This window comes from Scleropages formosus, chromosome 20, assembly GCF_900964775.1.
Source record: "Scleropages formosus chromosome 20, fSclFor1.1, whole genome shotgun sequence".
Taxonomy (NCBI): domain Eukaryota; kingdom Metazoa; phylum Chordata; class Actinopteri; order Osteoglossiformes; family Osteoglossidae; genus Scleropages; species Scleropages formosus.
In genome coordinates this window covers 7375015-7402673 of record NC_041825.1, presented here as the reverse complement: position 1 = coordinate 7402673, position 27659 = coordinate 7375015, and the positions used below count along the sequence as shown (strand labels likewise).

Below are 27659 nucleotides of genomic sequence, written 5' to 3'. Positions count from 1 at the left end.
TGGGATTTATAAGGTAATTTATTGGTCTATAAAGCAAATTGTCATAGACGTGGTATAAAGTGTTTTTCATTACATTATTTAACATTACAGCTTGTTCTTGCATCACTCGGAACCTACCTTGTGGCTTGTTGGTACTCAGTGCAGTGGCATCTTCAGGCGATGGGGGGGGTAAATCATGGATCTGTGCGTGAAAAACACTTCTGAATACACGGGAGTAAACAGAGTCAGTTACACAGTTTCAGAATCCCTTGTCAACATCATCATCATGTCAGTGATACAAAGTGTAGAAGAAGAAAAAAGGGAAAACTAGTTGCGCTGTATCTATTCACGCCAGCACGTTTTAGCGCTTTTAACATCTTCTGACTTGTTTGTAATTAATTACAATTTCTTTCTCAGAAGCACGTTTAGTGTCACATCATGTACTGTTATTGTTTTTTGTATGATGTGCCAAACCGGTTGTTCGCAACTGATTGCGCGTCAATTGACACTCGACACTCTCGTGTATTTACGTACACATTTACGTCTAGTCCCGATCCGCTACGCGCCTGACTCCACGCCTCGTTTTGCGGCTCGCCACATCCATGTTGTTTCGGTCGTCCATCAACGCGCAGAGTTTCTCCCGGTGGTGCAGGTCGGAGCGAAATCCCACTATACTCGATTAAGACGCAAACATGTCTGATTTCGGGGACGACACCGGAGCGCGCGCCCTGCTGGCGCTCAAGTCTGCGCCGTGTAGCCCGGTCGGGGTGGCGGCCATGGCCCCCGTGTACACCCTGTCCTCGAGCCGCGCGGGGAGCTCGCCCGCGCCCCTCGCCTCTCCGCGGGCCCTCGCGCGTCTCCAGAGCCGAGACGTGGAGTTCGTGATGCGCCAGCGGACGGTGACCATCGGCCGCAACTCGTCGCACGGCTCCGTGGACATGAACATGGGCCACTCGAGCTTCATCTCGCGGCGCCACCTGCAGATCACCTTCGAGGAGCACTCCTTCTACCTGCGCTGCCTGGGCAAGAACGGCGTGTTCGTGGACGGCGCGTTCCAGCGGAGAGGCGCGCCCCCGCTGCGGCTGCCCGCCGAGTGAGTTCGCCGCTGCATATACTGTACCTACTAACTAGTAGTAGCGCAGGGCGACGAGCGAACTAAAACACCCACACACACACTCTGTGCGTTATGTTTGCACCACGAAGAGGAGTCTCTGCGCGGGGCCCTGTTTTCTTGTTTGAAAAGACGTAGACTAGTAGTAGACGTCGTGCAGCTTTTTTCGAACATTTGATTTCAATTCTTTGCGTTTCCTGTTTGTCCGAAGCGCAGCGCTGTTTATGTTGACAGGCAGTTTATTCATATTGTGTTGTCAGACGGACAGTACTTTGCGAGTTTTGTAGCCGTGCGCTTCTCTTCGGACACGTAGCTGCTGCCTCGCCTCAGCTCAGCTCAGCTGTTGCCTGCAACGGAAACGGCGTCGAACGCCCTCGTGCCCGGCCGGCGGTGTGCGAGCGCGCGGTTCGGGGTCACCGCGCACGAGAGCGCCTCGAGACCGAGTTGCTCAGTCAGCGTGTCCTCGAGAAGACGCTGAAAAGCCGGAGTTGAGAGTTTGAAGGGAACGGTGCGGTGGCGAATGTTTATTAGCGCTCTGAGAGGTGCGCGACAGTCGCTCTCGGCGCTCCCAGTGTGCATGTGTGTGTTCGTCGTGTCCACTGACTATGTGTTGAGCCGCTGTGTTTGCATTGCCCCTGGGCACCGAGCGCGTAAACGCGGCACGTCACTTGTGAGGCGCTCCAGTGTGTTTTTTTTAGCCACGTGCCTCTGCCACAAGTCGCCATGTTGGGTACGAAACGCGCTCGACAGCTTTTAGAGTGGTGCTGCTATAATTATATTGTAAGGACGCGCGTTATCAAGAGTTTAAGCGGGAAATGTTTCTTGTAACTTGTAAGTAGTTGCATTGTGGGTAAAATGTGATCTATGTGTTCAACCACTAGGGCGACTTACGGGGAAAATTATGGGGTAACTGTTTGCCAAGGTGAATTCTACTAGATAGCTAGTTTTCCTGATCTTTGGAGCAACCCCGTATGTTACTGTATTGATCCATTATGATCCGTGAGAAAAACTTATGTTACTGTATTGAATAAACATTTTAATTACCTGAAATGATGAATGGAGAAATCTATTTTTGTTGAGTTTGACAGTGTGTGGAGCCAGCCACCTTTCGGTGGGCTGGTGATCCATTCCGATCCGTAGGAAAAAAATTATATACTGTGTCACTTGACTCCTGTCTGACAACTTGTAACTTTACACTGATTTACCCATTTATTCAGCTGGGTATTCTTACTGCAGTGATTCTCATTAAATACTGTGATCAAGGGTACAAGTGCAGGAGCAGGATTGGAACCTGGGACATTCAGATAGGAAGGTGATGGGTTTTAACCACTATATTATTCATTGCCTCTTGGGACTGTGGTGCAGATGTCATTACGGCGAAATGTCTGTGTAGGACCCAAGAAATAAAATATGAGTGAACCATGTGCTGTACTTTCTGTTATTTACGGAGATGTTTATTGTCTATAAGGGCATCCGCTAGTGTAGTGGTTAGAGCTGCTGGTGTTGGACCCAAAGAGCACGGGTTGAAATCCTCCCTCCAGCTGTAGTTCCCCTGAGCAAGCCAGGTGTTTACTATAAATTGCTCCAGTAAAATGAGCCTGCTGTATAAATCGGTAAAGTTTGTAAGTTAATATTGCAAGTCTCTTTGGAGAAAAGTGTCAGTTAAATGTAAAATAAGTTTTTGTCTGTCCTGAGTTTTGTGCACCTACTCGTGCGATGAACATCAGTGAAGTGGAAAGAAACAAACTAGGTTTACTTAAGAATCACATGTCTGCAACTATGTCTCTCTCTCTCCTAATGTAATGCACAAATTGTATTTTCTCTGGGATGTGCGTCGCTTTGGAGAAAAGCATCTGCTAAATGAATAAATGGAAGTTGCAGGTTGCGGTAACGGGGGAGCCAAGGCTGGGCATCGTGTTAATTAAATCTAATTCATTAAATGGTGCACTAATTATTGTTTGGACATCTTGTAGTGGAATATGTAACATGCTAAGCTCATTAATTTTGAACATAATGCTTAAATGCATATACAAGATACTATATACTACACATTACAGTATACAGTAAGTGGCTTTAATGGAGAATAATTTACAGTCCTCTTTAAACATAGCGATAGTATAATGGAAATGAAAATATTGGTTGTCATATGTTGCTTGGACAGTATTTTGTGCATTCTATTTTTAGGGCTACTATCAGTGTGTCTGTCAATAATATACATAAAAATAGGTGTGACAGTACGCAGCTTTTGTCTTGCTATTTATCACGTCAGTTGTTTTCACCTCCTGTGCAATACTTTGCTTTCTTCAACACCTTCTTGACTGCCTGCAAACACAGGAGAGCTGATGCCTGCTCCTTGTATTCGAATCAGTTCACTTCTTTGTCCCACTGAAAATCATATGGTGCCTTCAAGGAGGACTGAGCTCTAGTTCAAGGTGATACCTCGCAGGCTAATGGACTAATTTGTGCAGCGGCCAGCTAAGGTGCTATGGCTAATTGAAACATTTCGTCGTTCATTACAACCGTGAAAATGTTTTGGTGCTCCCAGTCAGCCAGAGACACAGCCCAAGTCCTGACTTTGCATCGCAAGGGCAAACATAATTGTGCTTTGCCCAAACAAATCATCACATCTCGCACCACGTGTTGGTAAAGGCAGTGTTTGCATTGGCACAGGCACTATGCCTCTGAGCAGAAAAAGTCTGATATGTTGTTTGATACATAGTCTTTCATTTTTTGACAAATACATGTGTGTCAGCAACCCTGGGAACACTGTTCCCATAAGATGTGGTTTCTACACACATTCATGCCATGTTTTTCCTTGCCAGCTATCAAGATGCATCTTGTCAGCATATGGTTTAGGATACAGGCAGTCCTCAGCATATGACATACAGCTTAAGGACAGTGTGGACTTATGATGGCCGTCCTAGCAAGTTCTTATTTATGTTGTTTTTGAGTCTCCATCTTTGGTCATAACATCTAGCCACAACTGCTCCATTTACTGTACTATAATATCGGCTGGCTGTGACGCTGCAAGGCATCATATTTCTTATCGACTTAGTGTTTTATTTTCAGAATGATTCATTTGTGATTCTATTCAAGTAATGTGAAATGGCTACCACGTGAAACCGCGAGCTTTCTGGTGGTGCTGAAAAGAGTAAAAAGACAAGATGAAATGAAAGCGAAAGTGGTATAGCATGAAAACATAATACTGCACTGTATTTATATCACTCATTGTTAACATGAATATTGTGTGGAATTACTGAAAAAATATAACAAACCCCTGTTATACAGCATGAATGTTTATTATCTTTATATATTATATACAATACAGTATAAATGGGTTTTTGACTGACAAAGTTGACTTTTCGTAGGTTCATCTGAACAGAATTCAATTCAGTGACACAGAACCTCATTTTAAGTTGAGTACCACCTGTATAGGGAGGAAATTATCTGGGTTTACCTTGGGTTTCTTAATAGTGACACTACATAGAAGACAACGGTAACACTGTTGTTAATCAGTTTTGGGAAAATGCCAAAAAGCAGTTCCCAAAGTTATCAGATATGGAAATGTGTTCCTTTGTACAGATTAATAATTCAAGAAGTGTATGGAGCCTAATACTGAACCCTGCTGTACTCCAGTTGAGATTACCCGGGGAGCAGAATGAGAGCCCCATCATACAACCCAAGCATCATGACTAAAACCAGGTCAGCACAAGTCCTTTAGTTCCCAGCTTTTGATAAAGAGAGAAGAGTATAATGATTAATCATATTGAATGACTCGGAGAGGTCTGAGAGAATGAGTACCAAGGAAATGTATCCTGTTTTCATGGTGTGGACAGTTGAAGTCAATGCAAGGACAGAGAGAAGTTGGTTTCTACTTCAACACTCAATTTGGGTCAAATAAGGATTCTCCATAGCTGGAGAGATGGGAAATTTTGAGGGTAGGAGAAAAGTAACCTGTAGAAAGTGGAGAGTTAAGATAAGTGAGACAAAGCAATTTTTTGAGAAGAAATAGTCTAAGGATGAGAGAACAGGTAATAGGTCAGTGGCAGTGGAGAAGCTCAGTGTCATGTGTCCCTGAGAGGGGTTTAAATGCAGAGAATGGATTTATTGCAGAAGGTACTTTGGAAACTGCTTGCTGGCCAAAATAATTTTGTAGTAGATGTAGAAGTCAGTGTATTATTTGGCACACCTATGAACAGCTTTCTTAAAATATTTGGAGCATTTCAGAAAGAGAAAAAAAAAAACATCCAGAAACTGACGAGTGTTCTTAAATTTTAAAGCCACTAACGTTCAGTAAAACTGTCCTCAATGCCTATTATGTACATGAATTTAATTTGTAGAGCGTGGTGATCTGTTTGGGCGCTTGCAGGCTGCTCTAACAATGCAGATGCTCACAAGATAAGTAGCACTGCATGACTTCTGGTGCAGAAGATATTAATAAGTTTCACTTGAAGCCCTAAAACAATATGATAACTGGAAAATAAAAATTCTTGACTGAATGCCCTTAAGCATGGCTTACTTTTTTCCCTTTTACATGAGTCAGTGCAACAGAAATGTTGCGCTGGCAATAATAAACAAGCTGAATGCATATGATTTGCTTGCACTGCTACCGCAGGGTCTCCTCTAATAAAGACATGGGCCGAACAACAGTGGAAAGAGTGCACTGAGCGCTTGGCTGTTCGCCCAGCTTCTCGTCCACAGCGGCTGGGCCGCGCAGTGCGGAGACCTGCCCGCCTGCATTTCCCTCGCCGTTCCTCTCTAAATATTTCTCTTGCATGGGAAGTACTGGAGGAAGAAGGGTGGTGGAGTTGGGGGGCACAGAGATCTACATTCATATACCCGTACTTAGCGTCAGCCTGGAAACGCCAAAGGGCAACTGATTCTGTATCCTTTTGCTTTCTTTGGGACGTCAAACCTGACAACCTTTTCTTATTTATGTTTTTTCAGTCTTTCTCGGCACAGAACGTAACGTAACCGGAAGCATGCTGCCTGCATGTGGTGTGTGGCATTTTTAACTGTTACTGCATTAGTACCATCGTAGGCACAAGTAGTGTTCGCTGTAACTGCTCTCATGAATAGTAGTTGGGAGTGCTTGTGTCAATAACAAAGCAAGACTTGGTCCCTATTTGATTTTTCTTTTTTCCCTTTTGTGTGGTCTAGGGGGGGGAAAAAAAGGTTCTTGCGAAATTCGTAGTGTAAAAGTAGTGAATTGATTTCCTCTCGTGCTTTCGTTTTGTGTCAAATGTAGTGGGGTGTATGCAGCTCAGGACTGATAATGCAGAGTGAGGTTTTCTATAACCTATAAAGGTGCTACATCAGCTTCATAGAGGAGAGTGAGGTTTTAACACTTTTTATTTTTTTTTTTTTTTTGTTTATTGAAACCAACTTTTTGACAGTTGGTGCACTGTAGTATTTTGGTAAATGATAATCCTATAATTTACACATTTGAGGTTTTATATGGCCATTCAAATACCAAAAGATAAAAGATTGTGTAGGAGGAAGTGCCTCTGTGGTCATGTTAAGATGTGCTCAACAGTATCTGCAACAGAAGGCAAGCAAAACCCAAAGTGTGATTTGGCGAGATGCAGCAAGGAATTCTTAGAAATGAAAACCGAAGAGGAACGCGGCTAAAGTGCAAGGAGCTGCAGGCTCAGTGTCGAAGGTGCTCTGTGGCGAGGTAGGCTCGTATTCCCCCACGCTCTTGTTTACATCACGATGCATTGATGCGGGCCGCATGCTATGATTAATTCCAGGTAGTAATGAGTTAACATGGTAATATGGTTTGGTAATATTTATATGTATCTCAAAATAAGGAATCATTGATATTTGGGTGAAGTTTAATGTAGGTGTAGCTGCCTATGTGATGAATATTGGTTCATTTGGTGAAAAGAAACTAACTGCACTTAAGAATCGCACGTCTACATCTACGACTCTATGAGATGTATATCGCTTTGGAGAAGAGTGTCTGCTAAATGAATAAATGTATCAGAATTGGTGCCATACAGGTTTCGGGTTTTGATATTAATGCTTCCCTGCTTTCACAGCAAAGTTTTCTGCGAAGAGCGGATAAAGTAATCTAAAACTGAACTGCAGATAGTGTCTGTGTGTGTGTATTACGTTGTTCTGCTGTGTAGATGGGTAATTGAGTGTAGGGTGTTCAGTGAAGTGTATCTAGCATTGCAGGTTGCCTGGATAGAAGTGTCAGTTGGTAGTAGTCGTAGTAACTTGTCCTACACTAATGTTCCAATCCAGCCAGTGCCCTTTTAGCATTACTGTCCTAAGTAGGTTTTTCTATCAAGTTGTACAGCTGTGTTGGTGCTCTGTTTAATCGGGTTGCCTTAGGTGATGAAAACTTGTGAAAATAGATCAGTTTGGGGAGACCGGGACAAGTAGAGTCAGTATTTGACTTTTTTTTCCCCTTTTCTTTCGGTTGCTTAATTAGCACATATATTAACAAGCCATGGGTCCTGCTCTCTGGTGGGTCTGGGGTTCGAGTCCCGCTTGGGGTGCCTTGCGATGGACTGGCGTCCCGTCCTGGGTGTGTCCCCTCCCCCTCCGGCCTTACGCCCTGTGTTGCCGGGTTAGGCTCCGATTTGCCGCAACCCCGTATGGGACAAGCGGTTCAGAAAATGTGTGTGTGTGTGATTACATTGATTCATTTAGCAGATGATTTTCTGAAACATGAGATACACCTGAGAAAAAAAATACAAAGAGTGCATTACATCAACAGAAGGAGTTTTTTTAGAGATGTAATTCTATATTACAGTTAATTTCTTACATATACCATCATATGAACCAGTAAGCATCACATGAGTAGCTGCATAAAGTTTTATTAATTCAACAATGTATTACATTTATTCATTTAGCAGATGCTCTTCTCCCAAGCAACATACATCTCATAGAAAATACAGTTTGTGAATGACATCAGGAGAAAGAGACAGTTTCAGATGTGTGATCGTTCCACCACAGCGGAGCCAGAACCAGGAATCTCTGTGCTTTACCTTTCGTGCGTGGGACCACCAAGCGGGCGGGTGTGGAAGAGCGTAGCAGTTTGGTTGGGGTATAGAAGTTGATCAAGTCCTGTAGATGGTTGGGAGCAGTTCTATTGATGCATTTGTAGGCTATAACCAGGGTTTTGAATTTGATTCAAGCAGCTATAGGAAGCCGGTGCAGAGAAATGAATAGAGGAGATACATGGGAACGTTTTGGCAAGTCAAACACATCTTGTGCGGCAGCATTCTGTATCAGCTGCAGAGGTTTGATGGCAGTAGCAGGAAGGCCACACAGGAGAGAGTTTCAGTAGTCCAGACGGGAAGTCACCATGGCCTGGACAAGTAGTTGCGCAGTCGCTGGTGAGGTAAACATAAACACATACGCGTGATTTGCTGCCCTCTAATTTCACCCACACAGCCCATAAGTGATAGTCTATCTGGTATATAAAACCCTAAGTATTATTGATAAATATCTATGTTTCTGTTGTTGTTGTTTACATTTCAGAAATGGCTATTTGTTTAATCAAACATTTAAAAGAATCTTCCTCATGGCAACAGTATTAGAACTAAAAACAACTGGTTCTGTAATTATTGGTTATACTGACTTTTACTTAACTCCACTGACACCTGTATTTGCACAACTATATTCTGATATTTTCACATAAGTGTGTGTGTTGAATCGATATTATATGATTACACATGAGTTTTTAAATTTGTGCCGTTATTGGTAAGATTTTTGTGTTTTGCAAATTTGCGGTGTTCTATGATGCAAAGACTATTGTGGCGATATGCGCTGAGCTGTTACGTAACTTCTGCCGTTATTTTAGACACGTTACAGGCCAGAGATCTGAGAGTTGCTGCCAGTGAAGTTGAAAACTTACTGGCAAAGTCACCCTTGAAAGTGAAGGACTTCTTTTGTTCCCCATAAAGTGGCACGGCATGCATTTTGTTCTTGCTTTAGCTTGGGAAATGTCTTTCTGCACACTGTTGAAACGAGGCCGCGTTTGCATAATGCTGTTTTGGTAGCTGAGACGTTCGACGTACGAAACGCTGGCGGCCGGACGCTTTTTGCGCGTCTTACGAACGCAGTCCTCTCTCCGTTTTCCTAGGTGCACCATTCGTTTCCCCAGCACGGCCATTAAGATCCAGTTTACTGCGCTGTCCACCAAAGAGGAAGTGAAGGAGGAGGCTCCCCTGTCGGCGGTGAGACCCCTGTACCCACAGATGTCCCCACTGAAAATCCACATTCCCGAGAACAACTACAGGAGCATGATGAGCCCGCTGCCCTCGCCGACGGGAACCATCAGGTTCGTGCCGGTTTATGCCCGTTCAAGCTCTGTGTGTCTCCTTAATCTCGATCACCCCGTTTCCTCTTTTTGCAGCATCCTCATCATGCACGTGTTTAATTACTGCTGCCGTGTCTTCTGCCGTCCTGCCGTTCTCTGTATTTCCGCGCGTTTTGATCCGAATTGCGTTCGGAAGTCTTGGGGTCACATTCAGATTTCAGCGTGTGCAGGTGGGTTTGTTTGTTTATTTGGTGCAGCCTGGTTTGTTTCCACTTGCAGAATTGTCCATTTCTTCTGACGTGATATTGCGTCCATTTGACCGCCGGCATAAGCTTTCTCTGTTAAACAAAACACAAAGACATGGAAGGTGTGCTGTGTATAAATATACACACACACAGAGAGACAGACACATTGTCGCCGTGGACTGGAGCCTAACCCAGCAACATGGCACAAGGCCGGGGTGGGGGGGGGCACCTAGGACGGGACGCCAGTCCGCTGCAGGGCACCCCAGGCGGGACTCGAACCCCAGGCCTACCAGAGAGCGGGGCCCAACCAACCCCACTGCACATGCTGTGTACCAAAGGGAAATAATATTCCTCCAGCCAAGAGCATGGACATTAACTTTTGCTTGCATATTTGCAGCTCTTTCTAATGCTCACAGTTATTTGACCTTTATGACATTTTTTCGTCCAGTGGCAAAGTACAAATTCGGTCTAAGTCAATCCCAGTTTCACTGAAAATCACTGTAAACGATGCCAAATATTATAAAGAAAAATAAAATTAACAATAACATTATAACTTAAGCCCTTTGTGCTCACTTATGCTTTTTCCTGGTTTAATTTTTCTGCCGTTTGTTCCTGGAAAACAATTACTAAACTTTCTTTGCTATTGCATCAATTACAAACGCAGTTGTAGTAGCAAACATACTGTATATAAAAAGCCTCCTCACCATTGTGTCCTTTTTCTTCTACTCTAAATTATAAAATATATGGAAAAATTGATTATTTTATAGTTGATACTTTTTATTGAAGTGTCCTGAGTCTATAGGGTATCCCGCACACCATTTGTAGAATTTTCCCTTGAGCATGGATTCCCCCAAGAAAATTACAGCATATGGTGTGAAACAGGATGCAGATACAACATGTGTGTCAGAAGGTGAGACTATAGGGGCAGAAGTCAACTGAGAGGTTGGGTACACAGTTCCCACAATGCATTGCGTCTCAATCTCTATCACACAGCTGCTTGGCGCAGATTTCAAATGCAATCTTAGTTTATTGCACCAGAGCAAATGTCGTGCGCCCAGACTAGATGTCACAGACGGGATAAATGAAAAGCCACACCAATTAATGATAACCGGTATTAATAATTGCAGACGAGATAAATGGAAAAACCGCATAGAATGCTTTTATCTACGTTAAAGAAGAGTTTCCATGAATTGCCTGGGTCCTAAGTGCTGTGCATGTTTGAGTTGCACGTTTTCAAATATACTGACAGTTCATTTTGTTTTCTTCACTTGTCTTTGTTTTTTGTAGTTTTTACAGAGTAAATGTTGCCGGCATTTTCACATCCAGTTGTTACTTGGCAGTGAAACTCACCCAGACATAATACGAGTGTGTGACTAAATTAATTGTTTGGCTTCACATGTCTGGTGTTCCTGAATGTTGGTGATCTATAAAATAATAAACATAGCACGTTTATGGGATAAATCTTGTCGTCAACTGCTGTTCAATAGGAGCTAGTGGAGAGAAAAAAAATTTTCATTCATTGTAAATTAGTTCTAATTTGAATTATTTTAATGTCATAAGTGTTAGTGTATTTTAAATTTTTTTGTGGCTATATTCAAGATTTTTACTGAAACTGCCTAGTGGGTAAAGTGTAGTATGTCTCTGTAGATAATAGAGGAAGATTTAAAGTCCCGCTGTTTTTGCAGCGGTTTGAAGGGTTCTTATTTTGCATCCCAGATGAACCCCCCAGTACAGCTTTACTACCAATGGTCCAGTAGGAACACCCATCTAGTACATCAGGCAGCTTCTTCACACAGTGTTTTGGTATTTTGCAGGGGGTGGTGGTGGTGGTGCAGCGGTGCAGCAGGCTTGGCCTGTGCCTGCTCTCTAGTAGGTCTGGGGTTTGAGTCCTTCTTGGGGTGCCCTGCGATGGACTGGCATCCCATCCTGGGTGTGTCCCCTCCCCCTCCAGCCTTGTGCTGCTGGGTTAGGCTCCGGTTTGCCGCGACCCTACTCGGGACAAGCTACTTCAGACTGTGTGTGTGTGTGTGTGTGTGTGTGTGTGTGTGGGTGTACAGAAGTAAAGATTACCTGCTGTTGGAGGTCACTACAGAGGTGCTCCTCATGGGACTTGAACCAGCAACATTCACGCTGTGAGGTGAGTCTGTAGTTAAGCACAGCGATGCTGGCTTGCGTTGCGTCTGCCAGTCCCCCTTGTCGGCCGCAGGACGGCCAACATCCCTCGTGGGTTCGGCCATCGGGGATGAGCGTTTCTGCTCTTATCTACCAAGTCTGATAAGCTGGTCGTGCGCTTGTGACACACAACTTGAGTGCCAGTGTGCAGCACACGCGTGCTCTCGGAGCTTACCTTCTCATTTGGATGAAGGGAATTTCTTGTTTTAAATCTTCGTTTTTTTTAAACAATTCAGTTGTGAAGACAAGGCTCCGTTTTGTTTAGGTGTAGCCGCGTGCTTTTCTGTTTTTTTAAGGGAAATGCTTTTTAGGAGCTGCTCTTACGTAGGCAGAGAAGGGTTTGCAAAGTTAAGAAAATTATCACAAAGCGATCTTTTCCTGAACATGTGACATTTGTTCTGTACCATCTAATGAAAGAATACATCGATAATAACAACATTAGTAACACAATTGACGCAGAATACAAAAATCTTGGGACATTAATAGATTTATTTTTTTTTCTCAGTTATTCCTATAAATAAAAGTCCTAAGATGATGGTGTTAAAGGTCTAAGGTGTTCACTGTTTATACCATTATTTGTATCCTTCCCAAGTTATACATCTGTAGCATTTGTAGAAACATTATGATATTGCTGTTACCTAGGTGGTTTACTATGTATAAAACGGGTCCTGCCGATCTGCGTGGAACAGATATTCACATCGGTGTGTTTTGGTGGCGAGAGCCCCCCACCCCACCCCACCTCGCTTCCCCAGCCTTTTCTCCCAGGCCTTCCTTTTCCAGGAATGCTGCCCCCAGTGGCCTCTCCCCTGCTCCGCATCCTGTGCGCCTCTGAAACACATTCCATATATGGCGTGCGCTGGGCTTGGCGCCTGCCGATTGGCTGAGCGAAGCCGTGTTGCGCTCGAGCGTCTCGCTGCTACTTTCCTTTGGCGAGTGTTTGTCGCCACCGCCGCCGCTCTCCTCCCTGTCTCCCGTCCCCTGCGTGGGTGGCCTCCGGCGACCTCCTGTCGCACCCGAAACGCTCCCGGGCTTCTGCTCCGCGTGCGCCGACCCCTCTGCGCACACGCGCGCGCGCGCACGTCTGAAGAACTGAGGCTTCCTTTGAGCTGGGCAGGGAGCGGTGTGACGGATACTGTGGCGTGGCGTTGGGGACCATGTGACGCGGCCGCCGGAGGGACTCGCCGTTTGTTCTCGCCGCCTTCGGCTCCGAAAGGCCCTTTGCGCGTCCCGTGGACGCCGCGCTCGGGCGAGTCCGGCGGCCGCGCTGTTTACTCTGCTCTCGCACCGCAGCGGCGCGAAGGCTCCACACACGAGCAGCTGCCGCCAGGGTGGAGTTAGAAATGTGCTCTCTCACTCGGGGGGGGGATGTTTGTTTCCATTTTCAAACAGACAAGCTTCTGTTAAAAATAAAGACTAATAATGCCTACAAAGAGCCCTTGAAATATGAATAAGAAAGTGAAAACGGTCAACTGATAGAAAGTTGTACTCTTACTGCGCACATCTGGGGTACATTTGAAAGTCGTCCGTGCAGATGCAACGTCTTAATACCTTCGAATTTTCCCTAAAAAAAAATGAAAACACTTGAAATATAAATTTTAAAATATTGAAAAATTTATATTTTAACATGGTTCAGTTGATATTATTTTTTGTGTTTAAATGGATGCTGTACCGTGAAAACTTGTGCAGTTGTGTGCATGTGGAGAAGTGTGCGTGTGAGCGATCAGACGTGCGTCTGGGAAATAACAGCGGCCTGGCCTGCTGCAACGCCTGCCATTCATGAAAGGAATGCTTATTGCGTTTCATTTGGGAAAATCCGTGCTGAATAACCTCACCGCATTGATCGGCAACAGCGTATTTATGGTACATTGACACGGCGACGCTGTCGTTCCGCAGTTACCGTGTTTTGGTATCCAGAGGAGGTGTGCGTGCAGGAGGTGAATGCCAGTACGCTGTTTATTATTAATGGTGCGAGCGCGGGGGCCCCGTGTTGCGCCGTCCCTCTGAACACGCTGCCTCCAGGATGTACTTTGAACCCTCGCAGGTTGCGTCCCGTCGAGGGCCTCTGGCGGAAGAGCAGCAGGACGTGACCGCGGAGGGCGGGAGGCCCCGCCGTGAACTCGCGGGAAGTTTGTCGACCGCGTCCGGGCCTCGTCGGTCGCGGAGCGGCCGGCCTCTCGACGGGCCCGTGGCCGCTTCTCCGCGCCGATTTCCCGCAAACGCCTGCGGGGAAAGAGGGAATTCTGTGCTGGATGAATGTGACCATTTACTTCATAGCCATTGAAGCCAGGAGCTCATAATCCCTCACATGGGTGTGTGCAGAAATGTTTAGACTTGCCTTAGAGAATGTGTGTTCTGTTTTTTTTTTTTTTTTTTTTTCTTTAAATATTTTAACACAGCTCATGGAAAAGTGAAGTGAGGGCAGTGGAAAGAGGCAGTTTCTTGTTTTTGTTTTTACCGCATAACCGAAGTGTGCGGTGGTCAGAAGTGCGGTCCTGGGGACATCTAGTGGATGAACATCAGTGTTTTTGTAAAGTGCTCTTAGGAACAGCGTGAAGAGGGTGAATTAACATTATTTCTTGCGGGCGAAAACAGCTTCTAGGTGAAAAATGTTGCAAACTTTAAACATTTATTTTTCCGATAGCATATTTTACAGCGTTTACAACAAAAGGTGTTATTTCTGGCCTGCCTTTTAATGTTATGCATTTGTTCACTTTGCTTATGAATAATAATGAATGTCCAGGTCCAAAGTTTCCCTCGCAAGCACAGGATATGAGACGCTGTTCATGGTACGCCGAACAACGACATTTTGATAATTTACCTTATGAATTTTTGCATAGCATTTATTCGTTTAGCCGACACTTTTCTCCAAAGTGATTAACAATTATTTACTCATTTATACAGCTGAGTAATATTTAGTGGCGCAATTTAGGGTAAGTGCCTTGCTCAAGGGTCCTACAGCTGGAGGTGCGACTCGAACCTGCGACCTTTGGGTCCAAAGGCAGCAGTTCTACCCACTACAGTACCAGGTGCCCTGATATTTATGATAAGATTTGCATTAATCAGCAGCTCAGACTGGGTGAGATTGTCACTACAACAGAACATCGTTCTCCCATGTTGCCTTATGTTAAGTGTAAGTAACTAACTGTTCGTGGTTTAATGAACTTATTGTGTCCTGTGCTTTTCTCAGATTCCCATGAGTGTTTATTCCATGTTTACTCGGGCCGAGAGTCACCTACATAGGGTTTACCACATACGTGTGCTTTTACAGTCTGCCGAATCTTTGACAGCATTGCATCAGGATCATTTATGAGCATAGAATGGCCCCATAACAGACAAAAAAAAAAAAAAAAAATTGCGTTGAATATAATAAATATATATTTATTATAGAATATTTTATGTATAGTATATACATAATATCTATATAATAAAATACATATAAGCCTATTGTGTGCATGTGGGGGGGGGATATATTTCCACAAGCTGTTATTGTGATTCTCTCCCCCCCCCCCCCCCCCCCCCCCCCCCCCCCCCCCCCCTTCCCCGTTGTACTGGACCTCATCATCTGAGTGGTACATGTACATTGATTTGTAGTCCTGTACAAAACCTTAGCATGGAATAAAGATAGTGGTAATTTTTGGACTTGCTGTGTTAGTTATGCACACATTCTGTCTTCATCTTCCACATCATACAGTAGTTGCGGTAGTTTAATTTTCCAAATGTATGCAAGTAGCTATTTACATGTTTAAAAAAAATTACACTTGATCTTCAAATAAATACTTATCAGGTATCACTGCGAATAACGCAGGCATTAGTCCAATTCCAGTATAAAATTTTTGATGTTGCATTGGAATGTTCTTTCTGTGGACTCTACTGAACGTGTGATATTTACCTACATTTATTCATGTAGCTGACACTCTCCTCTTTTCTCTCGTTGCAATGGTTTACGAAGTTAAAACTTCACACAACTAACTCTCCTACAGTCCGAAGTCACGCGTTTCAACTCCATCTGTGAACGATGGAGTGTGGGGTTGTCCCACTGAGCACCATGGTCCTATCTAGGGTGGACCCTTTGTCAAGCCCTTTGCTTCCGGGATCCAACGCAACCCTGCATTGCATAGGCAGTAGATGTATTCTGTTTTTTTTTTTTTTTTTTTGGTCCATTTATTGTTTTTTTTTTTTTTTTTTTTTTTTAATGCTGATATTTATTGTGAATTGCTTTAGGGTCGTAGCCTGTTTCATCTTTCATTTTGATTTTAAAGTGCTTTGGTGCTGTGTAAGGTAAATATTATTGTTATTCACTACCTAACAAGGCACTTCTTGTAATTACTGTCACTCTCATAATCCCGATCTGGAGAGCTATGTGTGAGTATTGTTTTAAATAAAAGAATAGTAAGTGAAGTCAGTCACTCATCATGATATTGTCTTTTAAAGAGAATTTTGTGTATGCTGTCAATTCAGGTTTTAAATTGATGGTTAAAGCTTTCCTTTGCCCCCCCCTTTTTTTTTTTTTTTTTTGCTTCATGGTTCATTGTTTTACATGACAGAGTCGAAAGATTTCCGAGTTGCTTGCAAGCAGGCACAAGGCTATGAGACCACTGAAATCGATGGCGGCTGTATGCCTCACACATGCGGTGCTGGGTGTTGTCTTGAATTGAATTTCTTTTCTTGTAAGTAGTTTCTTGTGAGTGTGACTTGATAGCTCACTGTACACTCTCATGCAAGCACCAACTGCAATTATATATTAACGTTATTTCCCAAAAGTAACAGCAAAAAGAAATTCCCAAACAAGTACTTGTGGATCTGTGTCCCCCCCACATCTCATGAATAGTTTTCAGACCTAAAGTCCTGTTACAGAAATGCTCATTCTCCTTGCCTTTCTGCCCCCAGTGTGCCAAACTCGTGTCCGGCGAGTCCCCACGGCGCTGGGTCTTCGGGCTACCGCCTTGGAAGCAGCGTCACATCAGAGCTGCAGCTGGCAGCAGAGTTTGCCGCCAAGGCTGTACCAGGCCAGCAGGCTGATGCTGCTGAGGGCGACAGCCCCAAGGTGATTTCACAGCCCTTTCTTTTTCTTAATTACAATGTTTTTTTTGCTTTACGCTTGTAACTTTTGTAGTGATTTTTCACATAACATCCTGATCAGTGGTGGGTAGGTAGCGACAAGTCTTGTCCCAGCAGGTGGCGTAGTAGTTTAGTTTTCACTTTGTACTTGAAGGACCAAGGTTCAAATCCCACTCCTGCTGTAGGACCCTTGAGCAGGATACTTGCACTGGACCGCTCTGGTATAAATTACCAAGCTTTATAAATGGGTAAATTGTTGTAATTAGCTTGAATCTGTAAGTCTCTTTGGAGAAAATCACCAGCTCAAAATGTAATGTTTTGACTGTGCTTGTAATAGCCATGTGATCTCACAAGAGGGCATGTGTTCATTGCAAATTCCATTCCGGTTTTTTTTATTTGAACAGATTTTTTTTTTTTTGCCTGTTTAGCATATGGGTTTAACATTCTGTCTTTCCCAAAGAAATAATTTCATTCTGTGCTTCTAACATATGTTGTGCTTCTTCCCCAGGATGAATCTAAGCCCCCTTACTCGTATGCACAGCTCATCGTCCAAGCCATCTCCTCTGCCGTTGACCGGCAGCTAACGCTAAGTGGCATCTACGCCCACATCACTAAACACTATCCCTACTACAGAACGGCAGACAAGGGTTGGCAGGTGAGTTCCCCCCGGCTTTCTGTCCGCCCATAGGTGTTTCGCTGCCGTCCGACCGTGTCCTGGGGTTTCCAGACACATGGTAGAGCATCGGGGCAGATTGCAGGGAGCTCTTCTGAGATCGTGGATCAGATGGGGTGGACTGACCACAAGCTTCCCCCCCACCCCCGTCTATTCCTGACGTTTTTGCTTTCCCCTTTGCAGAACTCTATCCGACACAACCTCTCGCTGAACCGCTACTTCATCAAAGTGCCCCGTTCCCAGGAAGAGCCAGGAAAGGGCTCCTTCTGGAGGATTGATCCGTCATCAGAGGCCAAGCTGGTAGAGCAGGCCTTCCGCAAGCGTCGGCAGAGGGGCGTGTCCTGCTTCCGTACACCTTTTGGACCCCTGTCCTCCAGGTAATAGAGCTCTGCTGGGTAGAACAAGCATGTGCTTCTTGGCATCCTTGGCCCTGGTTCTTCTAGTTCATCCAGTTCTGTATATTTCTTTGCATCTAAGCCACTGTCCGTTTTAAACCCCTGGTATTGCGGACAACCAAGATAACAACATTTATGGGTCATATAATTAATTGTGTTTTCTTCTAATCTGGTTACAATCAATAGAATTGGTCTGTTCTCGTCATTATTTTTGTCCATGATGCTTATTATTGGTCAGTATTCTCTTCTGCTGTATAAATAAGTAATTTAGGGTGCCATATACAGGGCGGCCTGCCTTGACTTGCGACATATGCAACTTACATTTATTTATTTAGCAGACACTTTTGTCCAAAGCGACTTAGAATGAACTTCATGTAGTGTTATCAGGAGGCACGGTGGCACAGCGAGTAGCGCTGCTGTCTCGCAGCGCCTGGGTGGTGCGAGAGAACGTGGGTTCGATCCCCTCTTAGTCTGTGTGGAGTTTGCATGTTCTCCCTGTGTCTGCGTGGGTTTCCCCCGGGTGCTCTGGTTTCTTCCCACAGTCCAAAGACATGCTGTTCAGGTTCCCCCATAGTGTGTGAGTGACAGAGAAAGTGTGTGTGTTCCACTGATGTATGGATGAGTGACCCATTGTAAGTAGTGTATCCAGCAGTGTAAGTCACCTTGGTGAATAAGGTATGTGGGCGGATAATACTACGTAGAGTTCATAGGAAGTCACTTTGGAGAAAAGCATCTGCTAAGTGAATAAATGTAAATCAGCCCACACACATTATTCACCAAGGTGACTTACACTGCTAGATGCACTACTTACGGCTTATGACAACCTGGACATCCATCTCATTATTATTTTATTTTAAGACTTCAAGTCCTACCATTTTGGTTTTAACTTCTATCTGCGACGGCTCCATCTGCGGTATGATAACAGCGTCTGGCAGCAGAGCCGCAAGGCACCATATTTATCATTGACTCAGCCATCGTGTATATCGGTGATTGCGATTTATGGCGATGCAGACAAGAAAAAGGGAAAGAAAACAGATTCAGAAATGAAAGGGGAAATAGCAGAGCAGCGTGAAAATATAATACTGTATTTATATTAGTCATGATTATTTTAGCAAGAATAAAGTATGAAATTAGTGGAAAAAAATTTTGCGAGGTCCGATTATACAACGTAGAATTCATGCATGTTGTTTATATGTCTTCATGGCTTATGTAACATAAGGGCATTTTTGACTCGTGACAAATTGACGTATGAGATCGTCGGAACAGAACCCCGTTGTAAATCGCGGACCGCCTGTAAATCCGCGTGCGTCAGTGCCCTCGGGGTTCAGGACTAGACGCCGTGACTTCATGCTCCTGTGAAGTACCCTGTGCTGTTGTGTGTCCTCAGTCTGTTCTCTTCTCTTTTCTCCTGCGATCCCACTGTTTGGAAGAACAAAGTAAGTGTGACCCTGACATGTCTTGTCCTCCCTGCTCTCCACACAATCTATATACTATACACGAGCAGATGTAAAAGAAGCAAAGATATTAGCTTTTAAGGTGTCGAGGAGAACGGATCAACTCAAAATTGTCCCGCTTGCCAGTTTGTGTGCGCGCGTGTACATGCACGCTGCGGGCCCCGCGCTGCACGCTCATCGTCTCCTCGATTTGCAGGAGCGCCCCAGCCTCCCCCACCCTCCCCGGCTTGCTGTCCTCCACCTCAAGTGGCCTGCAGACCCCAGAGTGCCTGTCCAGAGAAGGGTCCCCCTTCCCCCCCGATCATGACGTAGGCTCGAAACTGGCCTCGGTGCCCGAGTACCGGTACACACAGAGTGCTCCAGGTAGGACTGTGTCTCCCTCGCTGTTGTCCACCCTTAAATTACACTGTCTCTTCCGAAACACAAAACGTACATTCCTCTATTTGAATTAGAATGCAGGGTCTTCTGGACCCAAAGCCATGTCTGTGTCTGTACCCTCTCCCCATGTTCTTGTCCTGCAGGGTCTCCTGTGAGCGCTCAGCCGGTTATCATGGCGGTGCCACCGCAGTCATCTGCCATGGCTGCCAGGCCCCTGGCCTACGTTCCTGCCTCCCTCATTGTCCCCCCGCAGCCCCCAGGTCACTCCCTCCACGGGGTCCAGCAGGCACCCGCTGTCACCATGGTACAGGTGGTGACCACGTCTGCTGGCTCCCCGAACGGGTACATCGTCGGGCACGCCAAGCCCCCCGGGTGTGCTCAGACAGCGGGGGAGGGGTTTCTGGAGCAGAAAGGTACGTTGGTAGTGCACACGCAGGACTGTGGTGGGTGCCAACCTCGGTTCTTCGCGCATTGATCTACTCGCGTTCTTTACCCAAGTGCACAGTTACTGCAGAACCCATAATAAATGCGCAGTGAAGCTGAATGAGAAATCCAGGGAACGACATGGTTTGGCATTAAATGGAACAAAGTGCTAAATGCATCACGTTCTCTGCGGCAGACGTGCTGTCAAAAAAAGGGTTTCATCGCATTTCTCTTCCTCTAGTCATTCTGATCAGCAGCACATCTGCTGATCATGCCAGATGTCTAGAGAGTTCTACACTATCCACACGTGTGTGTGTGTGTGTGTGTGTGTGTGTGTTTTCTCTAACCTTGGGGGCAATTTTTTTTTTTTTTTTTTTTTAATACAAAATCGGTGTCAAAACACCTTAAGGATAGTTAAAGAAGTGTGTGTTTAGGGCAGTCTTTGTCCAACTGTTCGGTTACATATGTGACGGGCTAAAGGTGCTGTTTTTAAATCAGGCGTTGGAGAGGAGAAGCTGGTGTCGAGCCACATGACGCTCGGCATGCCCAGCCGGGTCATCCAGGCCGTGAGCAGCCATATGAGCTCCACTTTCAGCGTAGTGCAGCCCACACTCACTTCGCTGGGCCAACACCAGCTGCCTGTCAGGCCCGTGATGCACAATGGCAACAATGCTCTTCCCATCACGACCAACTCGAGCACTGCCTACGGTATGACCTTTTTCCACCGCAGACAGCTTCCTCCTGAAAGTTGCAGTCAAATAATCTCATCCGTGTTGACCGGAAAATGAAGCTTTTGATCCAGTTGCCCACGTTACGCTATTGGAACGTGTAAATTTGCCCGAGGACAGAACCTATGTTTAAACAGTTATTCCTTCATACCGTTAAACGATAACCTCGCCCTCTTCCTCTCTTATTAGCCATGACCAACCCACTTCAGATCTTGGCAGCTCAGGCCTCTACCTCCCCCCCAGTCATCGTGAACAAGCCACCCATCGCTGAAGCCGAGCGGTCAACCGCTACGCCCGGCGAGCCGGAGGTGAAGCGGCCCAAGATGGAGGAGGACGATGACAGGGCTCCCGTTCCTCAGCCGGTTATTGTAGCAACGACCCCACAGGCCCAGGAATCCAGCGATTAAGGAGTGCAGGGCTGTAGTGGTGCTGGAGCACAACTTCAGTGTATTTCAAGCAAGGTGCCAAACGAGGCAGAGGAAGTACATCTTAGAATGGATTCAGAGTTGTACAAAGCAAAGAGCAGTTCAGACACATTAAATGATTGTATGGTTTTGAGTTTCAGAAAGCTGGTTAAATTTTGCGCACTTAAAACGCGCTTATCTTTCAGCCCTTTAAATGGCGAAGTTGCTGCACAAGTGTTTGCTACCATTTCGCTTGTCTGGGGGGTAACATTTGCAATGAAATATGATCCTTGATACAGAGAGAGGAACACAGTACCTACGTGAGAGATTATCAATAGTTGTGTGGCTTCCCATGGGGCACCTGGGGAGTTGTGCTTTAATTTTGGGTCAGGTGGGACCAAAAACTACTATCCATATCTGCAGACACCTTGGTCAATGACAGGAAAGCATTATATATTGGGTAGAAAACCTGAAAATCTCAGTTTCTTACCAGACTATTTTGAATAATCTATTTTTTTACTTTCATAAATACTTTCTTAATCACATTGTTACAGATAACGATACTCAAGCTGCTCTTTTGAAAACACGGAAGCTATTGATATAATAGTAAAGTATTTTGCTGTTATAGACCTTTATCATATGATTAAAATATGAAAAATGTTATGTGTTTTAAATATCACAGTTTGTGATTTAACACGTAGAGCGAAAACTTAATTCTTCATTGAATGTAAAATGCTTATTTAATGGTTTGTGACGTTCAGATGGTTCGTTTTACATTTTTCTTACACATTTTTACATTTTTCTCAGCACAGAAAAGTACAGATTCAAGGTTCTGATGGAATGTATGACCAACAACTAAGGGACTAGAAAGCAAAAGATGATGCTTTCGTGCTAGCTATCTGGAAATCGAGAGATCCAAATGTGCATTAAAATACAGTAGTTCTGAGTGTGCGTGCGTGCGTGCGTGCGTGCGTGCGTTTAAGCTAGCTGGCTCACCATATCATTGTAACATCTCCCTGGTCATGTACCTGTTTCACCATGACGGCTGTTCCTCGCGTTCGCTCTTTTGTCTGACTGCATAGTTCAATGTTTGTGTGCAAGTTGGGCTTTTTGATTTTCTTGTGATTCAATAAACTTCTCGTTTTTCTGAATAAGACTGGAAGACTGCTGGAGTGGTGTTTTACTTCAGCTGTACTGTATACACCTTTTTTTTTTTTTTTTTTTTTTTTTTTTACGCGCTGGTTCTAGAAAACTAGTCAGACCCTTTACTATGGAAAACTCAGTGTCTCACAATTACTGTACTAAAGTTTAAATTCATGCCTTGGTGGCCTGGAGCTTCTTCAGAGTGCCTGTCCTTACTGATATTTACAGTTGAAACCAGTTCTGTGAAAGATCACTTACGTTGCAACAGACCACAGTATAGTATGTCATATGTAGTATAGCGCACTACAGCAGACTGCGGTACATGGTATGTTTTGTGTGTGTGTGTGTGTGTGTGTGTGTGTGTGTGTGTGTGTGTGTGTGTGTGTGTAATACAGTACACTGCAACAGACCAGGGTCATGTTTAGTTTGTCGTATATACTGTAGTTTCAGTACACTGTATAGTATGTATGGTATAGTGTATAGTATGCTGTGTATTGTACACTATAGTGTATGGTGTGTAGTATAGTGCACTGTATATTTTGTACTGTAGTATGTCGTATAGTAAACTGCAGCAGACCACAGTGTAGCGTATGGTATGTCATACACTGAATGCTATACCATAGTACAGTATGTAGTATATTACACTATATAGTGGATACTTTGTCATATAGTACACTGTATAGTTTATAGTTTGTAGTATATAACACTGTATGGTTTTGTTTGTGGTATAGTATACTGTATAGTATTGTAAATTGTAAAGTAATATTTTAGTGTATAGTTTAGGTTGTAGTATAGTATAGTTTTGTTTAGTATTGTAATCTGTATAGTATGTAGTATAGTACATTATAGTTTTATGGTTTAGTTTGTAGAATTGTATACTGTGTAGTATAATATTGTACAATGTATTGTTTAGGTTGCTGTGTAGTGTACTGTACAGTGTATAGTTTTTCATAGTATTGTATACTGTACAGTATGTAGTAAAGTATAGTGTATAGTTTATAATATAGTTTGTAGTATAGTACACTGTATAGTATAGTAGACTTCAGAGTTCACAGCCAACTGTAGAAATGTGTGTAAGTTGTGGCACCATTAAGAACTTTGCTCCACGAGACCAATTAAGAATGAGTCATGACTGACCTGCACTGTATATATCCTTCTTTCCATTCTGTGCCAAGAAACATGTCATACTGTCCTCCTGTGATTTGGCATTTTGGATGATCTAGTATCCCTCAGGGACAGAAGAGTCTGTGGGAACCACCTGTACCTAAAAGAAGCAGGTTTTTAAATGCCACATTCAGCGCACGAAGTTATAGGTATTCAAACTCCAGCTAAGATAGGAAACGGGCCGCTCAAGCAGATATGAATTGAATGAATTCTATAGCTAAATCAATTTAACGTGTGCAATACTGATGAAAATTTCATTGCACTGAGTCAGCGGTGTTTGATGTTGGCTGCGAAGAAGCACTTGGCATTGCTGCGGACACACTGTACAGCTTCTCCACGCGCTCCTTGACCACATGGCACCCTACCTGAGCATTACAACTCTTTCTAAAAGAAATTTTTATGGGCAAAGAATTTTTGTGCACTGAAAAGGTAATTTCAGCCATGTAACTCAATGTATTAGCAGTTAATAATGTATCTAATACAAGCATCATACATTCCTAGTCAATTGGGTTGTTAGTTACTTATGCTTAAGCTGCTCCTCTTCTTTCACACATCTTGAGATGCACCTGGACACGTCATCAGTGATGTAACGTGAAATCACGGGGTCTTTCTGGTCCTTGAGCATCACATACTCTCACCAATGATCAACCCAACTCTTAATTATTTCCAGCAATGCATGGATTCCCCCTCAACAAAAAACTGGCTGATGAAGAAGGTAAAGTGTTCAACAGAAACACAATAGAACGGTAGAAATAAAGTGTACCCTTGCGCAATATAAATTAATGCGTTATCTATTGTCGGTGGCGTGGTGGACCAGCATATTTTGCTGGGTCCTGCTCTCTGGTGGGTTTGGGGTTCAAGTCCTACTTGGAGTGCCTTCTTGCGATGGACTGGTGTCCCGTCCTGGGTGTGTCCCCTCCACCTCCAGCCTTACGCCCTGTTTTGCCGGGTTAAGCTCCAGCTTGCCGTGACCCCACTTGGGATAAGCAGTTTCTGTGTGTGTGTGTGTGTGTGTGCGTGTGTGTGTCATCGTTGTCATAACAGGCTTGCTGTGGAGGAGTGGAAGCTACACATGCGGGCAATATGGTAAGTCATCAAGCATACCCGTTAAAATTAATGGTGCACGAAAATGTGTTATTGTGTCCCCCCCCCCCCCCCCGTCCTTTCGAAAGAGAGACAGATTAATGGTTACACTCTTGTACATAATCTGTCATCAACGGTATGATGCGCTTTGATGGTAGCTACTATGGATACATCCCCTTGTATGAAACAGAGTCCCTCTCTGCGCTCTTGCCTTCGCTGCTGACAGGTGACGTTTTCATTGGAGGGGGGCTGACCTTATCTGAACCAACACAGCCATAAAGTGTCACATCCTGAATGATGTCACCCGCTCAGGCCTCTTAACGGCCATCGTGATAAATTGTGCGGGAAAAGCAGACGAAATGCTGAAGCGGGAATGAAATACTGGCCCTGCTCTAGGCACCTTCCGCCAATTTGACCCCGTATTAAATGTTGTGTCTGTGCAGAATGGAACGGCTGCCACCTAACCTGTGGTGGTTCTCTTGATTTGTGGACTCATCACGCCTCAACAGGTTCCGGCTGATGTAGTGCAGCGAGTGCCTTGAGTCTTCCTTATCGTGGTTGCCTAGGCAACAGTGCCTGCAGGGACTACAATACATACTTACAGAAAGGGTCGATATCGGACCCTCTGCGTCGCTGCTCATATCGGGTCCTTTTTTATACGCGATGGCATCTGATGCGCCGTCCAAATCACATCGTGTGTTCCATTTCACGGAATCGATACCAGGTAAGGATAAACGGTGCAACGCTTTCAGGGCTGCAATATTGAAATGTTTTATTGAGACTTATTGGATTTGCGGCTCTTCGTGGAGCAGTCGTGCTGAAAAGAAGTGGCTCGCTGTCACAAGCAACAACCCAGGAGTGAAAGAGTCTGGTGGCTTGATGGCTCTCAGCCTGTACTTGACACGAGGAACAGACCTTGTAGGAGGGTTTCCTGTCACACGCACTCCTCTTCATTCATTTGGCAGTGAGGAGATCTACCGCTTAACAGAGATTGATCTGAATTGTCTTTGTTCTCTCTACATTTGTCCTCCAGTGTTCATGAGTCCCCTCCACTACTATTAATACCACTTTGATTAAAAGGTCCAGATTTTATTTCATCAGGTGTGTAACATGGGGTCTGGGCTGTGACACCTGGTTCAGTGAGATGAGCTGAGGCCACTTTTTTAAAATTGTACCAAGCAGGTTGTGTTAGAGAGCCTGTGAGCCGCACTGCATTGTGGGAACCAAGTACCCACGCTCTCAGCTGCGGTCCAGCATTCTACTGCCTGGCTTGCATGTCCACCAGTTTGTGTTTGCATCTTCTTTTGCACCATTGTAGTTTCATTCTCTAATTATTCATTTATTTTTCATAGCACTGCATTTCTTAAAAATTGCCCCGAAAGAAGAAGGAAAATCAAAGTGTCAGTTAAGGTTTATAAGGCAAAGCATCCATGAGTGGCTCAGAGTTTGGAAAAAAATGGAAATGCTGAAGTGTGTAGAACATGGTGGAAAGACAAAAAGATAGTTTTCTTGTGTAGGGTTTGACTAAAACTACAATGCAAATTATTTACTGCATGAGAGATTAAATAAAATCAAGCTGAAAATGCCACTCGTTCAGGGGTCCTCATTTAGAGTCCACATGCTTCATGCATCGTTTTTAACCACAGAAGCGAACATCTGTACAAGTTCATTGCTATAACTGAGTAGATGTCTTAACAGGAGATATATGTGTGTGTGTGTGTTCAGTACGGGCCTTCCGTACCACTGTCAAGTACACTGGCAGTCACAATCTTTGTTTTGTTGTCCAGAAAAATGTACCCTGTATTCTCTGATGTCAGACAGCTAGTAGTGTAGTGGCTGGAGCTGCTGCCTTTGGATCCAGAGATTGCAGGTTCAAATCCCACCTCCAGCTGTACCCTTGAGCAAGGTACTTACTTACCCAGAATTGCCCAGCTATATAAATGGGTCAATAACTGTAACTTGCTTTGGAGAAAAGCATCAGCTCAATGTGAAATAGAGGAAGGTTCTTAGACCAACCTTTAGCTGTATTTAGCATCTTATTCAAAGTATTCCCTTCCACTGAACTCATTTGAGCAGAATATCTAATGTTTCTTCAATTCAGTGCTTAATATCAGTGTATGAACAAGGAACAGTGTACCTCTATGTGACAAATCAGTTGGCACTGACGTAAACTATTTTTTTCAGTCACCTTAAAATAGTTTTAATATAGCTCAAAGTTAATAAAAAGGAAATATTTTTATTGCAGAAGCAGAGCTCTCTCTAGGGTCGTCCCCACTGTTCCCATGAGCAGATGGCGATTCAGCCAAGTGTGTTTTCTTTATAATAGAAAATGGTTCTCGGTTCAAAATGACCTCATACAGTATACTGTATGTCACCTGTTCAGCTCTGGTTTCTCCCAAGTGACCACAGAGTTCCCTTTAGCGCCCTCCGGTGGTCATTCTGTCTACCAACCCTTTCTTTTGCTTGACTGCTTGGTCTTGTGCAAAAGAAATGTAAGCATACAACATAAAAGCGATCAGTATTCTGCATGAGATTATGTTTTTTGTTTCACATCGCCGACACCTCCTGCCTAGGACTGTGCTTTATGCCATGTCGGGACGTGTCTGCAGGCCAGCCAAGAGGCCGCCGAGTGCCCCTTCTATACAGGTGGATATAGGCAGACCTGAAGTGTCAACCGAGTCTCCTCACTACTGCCTCCAGTGGTGGCAGATGGTAGTGCTGCATACGCCTACAAACGAAATGGTGTCAACATAGTCTAAAAGCAACACGTGTAAATGCTGTGAAATCAGGAGGATCTCAGCTGGATTCTGCTCTGCGGGAAAATTTTTTTCAAGTCTGAGGATGCAGCAACACATACACTCAATTTGTAAAACCAGCTACAGTACTGTAAATAGGACACATGGTGTTAATCATATTCTTGCAATGGAGGCACATCAGAAAAATGAGGATTTCAAGATTTTTTTAATGCTCC

The 27659-nt window shown here is 44.3% G+C and overlaps 1 protein-coding gene across 2 annotated transcripts; it reads left to right on the top strand.

The window, feature by feature from the left end:
• Positions 1-533: 533 nt before the first annotated feature.
• Positions 534-22452, top strand: LOC108927216 (forkhead box protein K1-like). Of its 2 annotated transcripts, none has more exons than XM_018740354.2 (9): positions 534-1072; positions 9192-9389; positions 16673-16829; positions 17352-17498; positions 17700-17893; positions 19562-19728; positions 19887-20156; positions 20665-20874; positions 21084-22452. In XM_018740354.2, the coding sequence occupies exons 1-9, from the start codon at positions 672-674 to the stop codon at positions 21299-21301; spliced, it is 1962 nt and encodes a 653-aa protein (XP_018595870.2). In that variant the 5' UTR covers positions 534-671; the 3' UTR covers positions 21302-22452. The 2 variants fall into 2 exon arrangements, with proteins under 2 accessions (XP_018595870.2, XP_018595878.1); XM_018740362.2 differs by lacking the exon at positions 534-1072 and adding an exon at positions 6602-6767.
• Positions 22453-27659: the final 5207 nt, after the last annotated feature.

Coding starts and splice junctions, on each gene's coding strand:
- LOC108927216 (XM_018740354.2), top strand. CDS start 672: ATGTCTGATTTCGGGGACGACACCGGAGCGCGCGCCCTGCTGGCGCTC. Junction 19,729..19,886: donor GTACACACAGAGTGCTCCAG/GTAGGACTGTGT, acceptor CTTGTCCTGCAG/GGTCTCCTGTGAGCGCTCAG. Junction 20,875..21,083: donor CAACTCGAGCACTGCCTACG/GTATGACCTTTT, acceptor CTCTCTTATTAG/CCATGACCAACCCACTTCAG.